Source organism: Ovis canadensis, chromosome 23 (genome assembly GCF_042477335.2).
Source record: "Ovis canadensis isolate MfBH-ARS-UI-01 breed Bighorn chromosome 23, ARS-UI_OviCan_v2, whole genome shotgun sequence".
Taxonomy (NCBI): domain Eukaryota; kingdom Metazoa; phylum Chordata; class Mammalia; order Artiodactyla; family Bovidae; genus Ovis; species Ovis canadensis.
The window spans coordinates 58385010-58394614 of record NC_091267.1 but is presented as its reverse complement, the minus strand read 5'-3'; the positions used below and the strand labels follow the sequence as shown (position 1 = coordinate 58394614).

Below are 9605 nucleotides of genomic sequence, written 5' to 3'. Positions count from 1 at the left end.
CCACCCTGGGGACTGCCCTAATAATCCACTCTTCAAGACTGCTGTTCATTCCACAAGATTCCTGTTATTCCACTGTGTGTGCTTCAAATATCAAAAGTCGTAATAAATGTTCCATTGGGTCAGGTTGATGGTTAAGGGTGCAGAGCTGTAACATTTCCTACTTACCTTGTTGGCTTTTTGAAGTGGTGCATCAGAAGATAAAGAAAGGAAATGAAAAATATATAAATATATATGTTTACATGTTCTCAAAGTAGAGTATGCAAACTACACTTTTAAAAGGGCTCTTAAAATCCATTTCTGAATATAAAAACTAGAACATGAAGAGTAGGAACAGAAGAAAGTGCCACCTCAAGGGCTCCACCCTCCTTATGAGACTCCATCACTCTTTTACTGCTTGCCATATTCTGCCTAGAACTATAGTTTATTTTCCACATGCCAACCTTATAAGTTCCTTCAGAGCAAGGATTGTATATTCCTCGACACCTTTCGGGTCTTGCAAAGACTGGGAGTTTTGGATACGTGGTCAGTAACTGCCTATGGTTGATTAAATAGCTTTTCCTATCACTCCAGTAAAACTTTAAGGCCAGCCGGGGATCCATCCTTTAGCTATTTAACATCATGGGATATTTAGTAAGAAGGCTTAATCCATAATGTTCTTCTAAAATTTTAGGATAGGATGGGTCGCCAATATCTTATACTACATTTGGATTGCTTTCAACAGAGTTCTGACTAGTTCTTTGAATCCGGCTTGGCTTTATGTCCAGGTGTAATAAATTCTGAACAGTAACCCTGTAAATCAGACTCAAATCTTGCCCAAGATGTACTTCCCAGAATCATACAAAAGGCAGAAATTTGGTGAGAATTTTCTCAATGATTCTATATCCAGTTGGTGTGAGCAAAGACCCCCAAATGCTATTAAACTTCTTAGTGATGTGAACCAGATGGAAAATAAAACAAAAGAATTCACAACTCATGTTAGACTGAATTGAATGTCTTTAATTTCACACAATGAATAACATATGAATAGGATTAACTTTTTTTTTTTTAATAGTTAAGTGCTCTATACTGTGCTAACCTGATCTGGTAGCGAAAAAGACTGAGCTTTCTTTTAGAAAAAATGTTTAAAACCCAACATCTAAGACCATGGAGGAGCATGACAGTAAAGCATGCCAGATGTATCTACGCCTCAAATAACAGCAAGTCCATGTTCATTTTAAATGTACAAAAATGCTTTATGAATAAAAACTGTTACAAAAAGAACATTTCAAACAATGTACAATTTTTCTTGCCTCTATATTCAATAAAATACAAATACATTTTTTGTTCTAAAATATGTTTACATACAATCAAAGTAGAACATGCAAATTACACTTTAAAAAAGGCTTTTAAAAACCACTTATGAATACAAACTAAAAATTAGCCAGCACGACTTGTAAGACAATCTTGTGCCCCATTTTTTCTTTTGAAATATATATATACATATTTAACACATCATGTGCATTTATTATTATTTAAGAAATAGATTTTTTTTTTAAAAAAAAAGGAAGAAAAAGAAAGACACCAACCTAAGCTGGAACTGCCCTTCTGTGTTGACCAGTGGCAGCTCTTTTCAATTTTTCCCCCTTTAGTGTTTATTATACCTGGGCAAGTGGGCAAGAGATATCCAGGAAGTTTCTTCCTTGGTTGATATGTGCTTCTAAGACTGTTCCCCAAGTGACTGAGTCCAACAAGGGAGGCAGACTCATCAGTAGGGCAAACTCTCCAAGAAACAAGAGGCAGAGGGAGCCTGGTGTTGTGGAAGGAAACTTTAAAAAACACCAAGAAAATGCTACGGTATATTACAGTTCGAGTTTCTAGGCACTGTGATGACATTGTCTGTAAGCTCTGGCATGTGGACCATTGTGATATTATAGGGTAGAACTGAGAATAATGTCTATATTTATCTACTTTTACATAATGTGAAGGACTGAAAATCCTGCAATGTAACACTTAAATGGCTTTTGAGGCATTTCAGCTTCTGCCACCTCCCCCCGACCCCCATGCTACAGTTGGCATTTAAAGGCTTTGGAAATATATGTATAGACTTTAGACAGTTCCCAGGTAAATCTTCCTAGTGGTAGGGAAATAATATTCTCCAAAAGCTCATTATCTGAATATTGTCGGGTAATAAGCTGTAGGAGTGGATTTTCTACTTAAGTCCTAAAACCAAATCCTTTATGATCTCCATGTAGTACATCACCTTATACTATAATTCTGTCACCACTTGCTTATCATATTTATAGAACCAGCAATGCCCAGAACACAAACTCTGACTGCCATCAAATGTGGCCTCCCACTCCGGACAGCAGCCAAGTTAACATGCTAATCCTGTCGGCCCTTAGTCACCTACTCGGGGCTGTCAGTGGCTGTTGAGTCCCAGGCCTGTCAAATCACGAGCCAGCCCTGACATGCTCTCCTTTCCTTCAACCTGTCTTCCTTGGGTTGTAGTGGGAGCCATACATTAGAGGAAGTTAATCTCTGTTCCTCTCATTTGAGATGAGCGGTTGAAAAGCAAGCGGCTCCCCAGCCACTTAGAAAGATGGCTCAGAGACCCATCATCACCCTCAAGGTGATTTTTATACCGATTTCACCCTTTGCTTACCCCTAATCAGATTCCATATAAGTGGGTCCATATTAAGTGCCTCCTTGCTGAAGGCAAGTCTTGCAGGGAACAGAAAAGTACACCAAGGAATTTCTCTTATTATGAAGTACTTTTGGAGCGGTTTATGGAGTCTCGTGCATTTTCTCTAAATATGCAGCCACAGAAAGCAGTGTTGAGTGGCTAAGAGACCTCCCCAGTGCATGTCAGGAGAGTTGGGTTCTAACACTGGTTCTGCTACCAATAAGATGTGAAATGAGACTGGCCCCATATTGAGCCTGGACAGGAGAGGCTAATGCAAAGGGGGTAGTTGGAAAATGAGGAAATGGTCATATTAGAAAGATGAGTTAGGTTAATAGAAAGCAAAAGAAAAAAAAAATCAAAGTAATGCGATACTGAGGGAAGAACTTGATGGGAAAGAGAAGCCCTGTGACAAAACTTGCATCCACCTCCAAACAATGGATTAGCTTATCTCACTTTTGCTCTTCTGTAGTTTTCCAATCTAGTCTTGGGATCATAAATGTAGAAGATCTGCATTTGACTCACATGACCACTAGCGAACTGAATTTATGTATAAGGTATAAGTCTGCTGTACCTCTCCTGGAATACCTTTCGTTGGTTTGGAAATTCTAATGTATCCTAGAGTTATTTGAAATTTCTCACCTACCAGAGGTTAATGCCAATTGAGCTTTAGGTCCTTCCTTAAGAAGCTTAGAGAGTGTCAGCTTATTCCTCTCTGCAGGAAGATTTAGTCTGCTCACAGATTTGGTTGGGGAAACAGTCCAACACTGGAAGGAAGAAGGGCAAAAGAAAGAATGAAATCAATTATTTTCAAAATCCAACAAGAGAGAAACCTCTTTATGGCTTAATTGGAATGAAAATGGGTGCTCTTTCATAGCAATGGTGGGGTGAGCAGGGATAATTTAAACCTTCCTCTTGAATGACTTTGGAACCACTCAGATATGGCTTAGGAATGACAAATTTAAAGTGGTTGGTTTGATTTTGCTGTTCAACCCGTGTGAAATGCCAAAGGTCAACCTAGGTCATAAACTGAGTATCTAAGATATAAACTTCGAACAGGAGACTGCATTCCTTTAAACTCACATATGCTGGGATTAAATGCTACTGACTTAGTAGCAGCACACGATGTGAAGTCTGGGGTGATAGCGCACAATAGGATGACTCTGTGGGTAATTTCAACCAACTGCTGGTGCCATGACAGAGCAGTGATGTTTGCAAGCATATTAACTTGGAATTTAAACATTTACTCTGATAGATAAGCCATCCCTTACTCTATGTTCCCAACAAAAATCCTCTTCTTCTAAGGAAATAATGTTGTGTTCTGAAGTAATAATACAATTTTCTGCTGTTCCCAACTTTCTGTAAAGAAGCAATCTGTAGGTAAACCAGATATTCTCATTCTCATTGGAAAATTTAATTCTGTCTCTTAGTGTCTCTCTTTTTATAATCTACCATACCAGGTATTTGATGTCTTAGGGAAGATAAGGGGGAGGTCTGGGGAAGGAAATTGAAAATACTTATTTGAAGTTTCCACATCTGACTTTTAGAAAACATCTATGGCAACGGAATAACTTTATATTCATTCTGAGTTTCTTAACATGTTTCACTTGGGCTGTGGAAACGGATAAAAGAGATGGAATATCTGTCCACGCTAAACCAATGGCTAGAGTACAACTTGGATGAGAAATGTACAGTTGAAATTGACCATTTAAAAGACGATTTGTCACACACAGTTTGCATCCATGCAGACTGATAGACTTATAATTACATTATGTACAAAATGTTTCAGTTTATTAAGGCAACCACAACTTGGATACTTTGTCCAAGGTGATGTGATAGGATTGGAGTGGTGACACCCTTTGAGCATTTCCTTTCTTTTTTCCCAGATAAGAACACTTAACCCCATCTGCTTTCATGAAAAGAGATAATGGACTTCAATTGTCTTTTTGCTCCCTTTTTTTTTTTTCAATGACCTTTGACAGTTATCTGTTTGGAAAAAAAAAAAAATCACACACCAAGGCATTGCTAGACACTTGTCTTTCTGGTGGGTCCGGGGTTTCAATTTTTGGTGATTTGTCAGTTATTCCATTTTCTATGGGGCATTAAAACCATTTTAATCTGTCTATACTTCGCTGACATGTTTTACATATAAAAATAACCTGATTGATACCTGGGTCAACATATCTTCAGTTGCTCTAAATTACTTATTTTTAAAAGGCTCTATCAATACTAAGTATTTGTTTCACAATGACTGGGATTCAAAGCCAAGTTCCTTGGAACAGCATGCCAAGGATGAACATGACGACACGGGTAAGGTTTACATTATTTAGGCATGAAAGGTAATGAAAAGGTACATGGAAGCACATGTGCAAAGAAAAAGCTGGAACAAATGATGCTAAAAATCAGTGTATGTGTGGTAGAAGAAACACACAAAAGACTGAATGCATGTCTGAGGTTGCCTATCACTAGAATTTCACCCTCCGATGACATCAGTCTATCTGAGAAACCGTATTGTTGACAGAAAGATTCAGGTCACCTGAAGATGATTTTGGTGCCCCAAAGCCTAGCCTAGCTCGAAAAACCAGAAGAAATAAAAACCAATTAAAATGGAAGTGGATTACAACACAGCCAGTTGAGAAATTTGCCACTTTTCTCCCCTTGGAATGTTTCCTAATTGAGGGCGTTTCCCTTTCAATCTTCCTGTCCAGTAACTGCAATGGAATCAAGGGTGCACCTTGGCTGCAGGAGGTCTGGCGGCTTTCAGGGAGCACCACCAACTTTTTCCTCCGGGATGGGTCTCTTGCTGCCTGTCAAGGAACTAGCCATACTGAAGTGCTGCTTGGTGGGAACTGCTGTGAAACACACACGCACGCGCGCAAACACACACGCACGCACACACCCATTCTTTTGAAAACGTCCCCTTGCTTTGCTTTGCCAAGAGCTCCTGAAGGCTCAACCCCGTCCTCTGGCCCGATTCTGCCCCTGCCCAGCTTCTGGAGCGCAGGGCATGGTGTCCCTGCGGCGGAGATTCCGCCCAGCCCGGCTCACTGCACTTCCAACGCGTAAGTCCACCCCCGGCCCCAGGTTCGGACGCCCAGACCCACCCTAGGGAAGGACATCGCTCTCACTCCCTCGCGACTTCCTCTGCCTTTTGGCTTTCACTTCCTCTTCCGGGGGAAGGGGCTGTGGCGGGGGCGCCTGCTGCGGGGGCTGGGCCGGAGGCTGAGGTTTGTGTTTCCTCTTCCCACCTCCTCTGGGGGTCTTGGGCAGAGGGGGCGGCGGGGGCGGCGGGGGTGGTGGAGGCGGCGGGAGGGGCGGGGGCGGCGGCGGGGGCAGGGGCGGCGCCTCCCGGGCCATGTGGATGACCGCCTCGATGGTGGCCATGATGGTGTCTTGGCTGGCGGCCGGCTCCAAAACGAGCGGGCTCAGGCTCGGCTTCTGACCCCGTTTGCTGGGAAGGTCGATGCATTTTTCCAGCACTGGCATTTGGTCTCTGGAGTCCTCATCGAACTGCGTGGGCTGCTTCCGGGGACGCCCTCTCCTCTTCTTGACAAAGTTGTTGCCCGTCTTTGATTGTCTCTGCAGCCGCTTGGCCTTCAGGATCTTGTTCACGTGGTCCAGGTTCTTCTTGGTGGACAGAATCTTGGTGTAGTTGCACATCTTCCGCACCTCGCACTGGATTGCTTCGATCTCCCGCCGCTTAAATCGCTTCTTCAGGGAGGAGCTGGCTGCAGGAAGGGAAGAGAGAAGAAACTGATCACAGGATGCCGGCTGTCTTAAACCCAGTCTTTTCAGTGACAACTGGCATTATATTTGGCTATGAAGATGATGGAAAGTTGATGCTATGACTCAGTACCCACTATTAATTCTTTTCTATGAAAATTAAAAGACATAAACATGGGTTTAATAGTATGTGTACAAAGTATATCATTATTTCAGTCTCCACAGAAATCCCATGAAATACTCTTGTTCCCATTTTTAAGTTTGGAAACAGGTTCACACCATGTAGGAAGATCTGCCAGGGAAGTCAATGTCAGAATCACAATATAAAGTCTTCCATTGTTTTTCTATTACAGCTTTTATTTTTTTATTCAGCTCTCTGACCTCTGATCTAATTTAATTTAGCATTAGGCTATACTTTCTTTTTTTGGCAAAAGATGCTGAAAGGATAAAATGACAAGCAGCCCTCTGGATCAGAAAATCTGACTCATTCGTTTGTACCATCAACCTCAAAAAGGAGATGCCTTGACCTGAACTAGAATCCGGAACTGAATCTATTATATCCCTAACCATCCTCCACTGACAGAGGGAGAATTCTGTTAGGAACACTATATTTGGGATGACCTTATCTCTCTTAATTCCGCCCCCACCCCCACCCCCAACAATGGTCTGGACCTGTCAACTTGCCTGATGATGTCCAATTGACCACATCTTTCTTAACTAGTGCATCTTCTGGAATCCCCAAGGAAAATACCAGCCAGGTGTTTCTGAATCATTTACACTCCTGCTACTGGGCTGTTGTTTGCAAAGAACTCTTTTCATGTCCTGGTGGCCAGATGCACCTCTATTTTATGAGCCAAACTTCTAGTCGCAGGAAGTCCTGTACTGCCACCACTAAATAGCCTTCAGAACTGCTTCATTTTGAAGTTCAGACACCATAAAGTGTGAATAGCTTCAAGATGGAGCAGACCTTTCCTCTAGATTGTTCTTCCTCTTTGTGTTGTTCACTAGAGGCACACCTGTCTATAAATGTGTATACACACATACACACACAGGCACTCACACACATCCAGCTGCCCTATCTTCACATTGGCTCCTCCCTCTGGCCACTTACAAGCTTAAGAAGTGTGTCCTTAGTTCTTTGCTGCTGTGATTTATACTAAATGCGCATCCCCAAAGAAGCCCATGTAGTTGTTGTCAACACTACAAAAACGCTGCAGGCCTAAAAGCAAATGTGTTTCATTTTAGCATGGTGGTTTGTTGTGTCATCCTGCAGTTTTTCAACTGTTAGTGGAGAAGCAGAATAAATATCTTAAGGGAGATGAGGAAAACCTGGCAAGAACACAGACACCGCTGTCACTTACTCTTGGGCACTCTGGCATGGTTCTTTCCCTGCTTTTCCCCATCTCTCTCTCATGCTGTGCCTGACACAGATCTCCTGGAGGGTTTTATTTGAAGTTATTTATGCCATGGGCTTCATGGAGTGGGAAGCTCTGAGTTCCATAGGACAGGCCAAAATGGTACTGCTTTTGGCCAAAGGTCATTGTGAGACTTACTGTGCAATGAATACCTACTGAACAATCTTTAAAATAAGTTATAAAGATCAAAATAGAACAAAGCCAGAGTGAGCTTCTGACTACAAAATAGATTTTTTGTAGTTAGTGTTGTAAAAAGAAAAGCTCGCTCGATTGTAAGTTTTCCGACACAGAGGCCGACTTCTGTCGGTCTTCATGTCCCTCACAGGGCATGGCATGGGGCCTCGTACATGGCAGGGATTTAAACATTGTTTCTTGACTGATGAATCACACTGATCATTACTGTCTTTTATTCTTCTCTAAAGGAGTTTTAGTTTAGATTTTTAAATTGACCATTGGAAATATCGTGACACTGACAGCAAGTTTCCATGTCAGAGCCAAGCCATTTACCTTGTCCACACTGCTCACGAGGAAAGGAAAACTAGTCAGAAATACTCCACAAAACAATTGGCATCGTTCCAAACAAAAGGTCCACGAGCAGTTCACCTTCTTTTTAGTTTATATCATTCAAAGAGAAGAAAATGCTTTGTGACACACGATATAGGAAACAGTTCCAAAATAAATCATTTGGGGCAATTAGCTGGCAATGTTCAATGATTAAAGTTTGACTAGAAAACTGTGAGCTGAACTGGAGGTCATCTGGAGCAAATACAACCAATGGATATTTCATCTCAATACTTTTTTGAGCATGAAATGTCATACAAACAAAAAGGAACATAGTAGATAATCCCATATTCAATAATTTCTTACATGATACATATTTTATTAAACCCTTACACTAAAAATTATGAAATAATTCATTCTGAGTATTTTAAACCTACCAAACAACACTGAAAATACTATAACCAACTCTTTTGTACCCACCATTCACATTTAATAAACATTACTTTTTGCCATACATACTTTATTTATTTTTTAAGCAAGAAGACATTACAGAATCAGTTCAGTCAGTGCTCCATCATCAATTTCATTTCCTTCCCTTTCCCTGCTTGAATTTGTACTTTGACTGCATATATGTGAACCTGTATTGGTAAAAATTAAAAGTCTGAGACTACCTGATATTTGTAATCCTGTAAGGAAGTAGGAAGACTTGCACAGTGTTGACAGGAAAGCAAATTGTCACGATGATTTGGGGAAGTGATTGGGCAATAACTACTAGTGTTGCAGATGGGTGTGCCCAGTGCCCCAGAGATCCTACAGCCAGGTTGCCTCCTTTGCTCATGTGTGACAGGAGGCTGATGATGTCCCTTGAAGCTCAGTGTATGTTACAGAAGACTTAAAACAATCTAAATATTAATTTAAAAGAGAATGAATCACTGTGATTCACCCAATGAAATACTGCACATCTGTTAAAAGGAATAAACTACATATCAACATGGCTGAATCTAAAAACAATTGAATAAAAAAAGAAAATGAGTGTTTGTAAGCATACCATTTATGTAAATTATAAACACACAGATCCCTTGAATTTTTATCTCATTTTCAATGACCAGGTGTGAAAGTTTAAAGTGACTCCTGTGTAGATTAATTGAGTCAAAGACTGAGTGGCTGAGATTTCAACATTTCTTTCCTCCAAAGCTACCTCATGGGACTTTATTAAGCCTCTAGAGTAGCATTGTCCAATAGAAATGTCTGCAGTGGTGGAACTGGTCTGTATTCATGCTGTCTCATACAGTAGCCGTTAGTCACAT

At 41.0% G+C, this 9605-nt stretch overlaps 1 protein-coding gene across 2 annotated transcripts in view; it reads right to left on the bottom strand.

Moving 5' to 3' along the window:
• Positions 1-975: 975 nt before the first annotated feature.
• Positions 976-9605, bottom strand: part of SETBP1 (SET binding protein 1) — a 412206-nt gene continuing 403576 nt past the window's right edge. The window contains exons 7-8 of one of the 2 annotated variants that reach the window (XM_069569051.1): positions 5764-6387; positions 3205-3426 (exon numbers count right to left, since the gene is read on the bottom strand). In XM_069569051.1, the coding sequence (XP_069425152.1) occupies positions 5765-6387 (623 nt within the window). In that variant the 3' untranslated portion in view covers positions 3205-3426; position 5764. Of the gene's footprint in view, positions 6388-9605 lie in introns of both variants that reach the window. The other variant, XM_069569052.1, reaches the window with a different exon arrangement.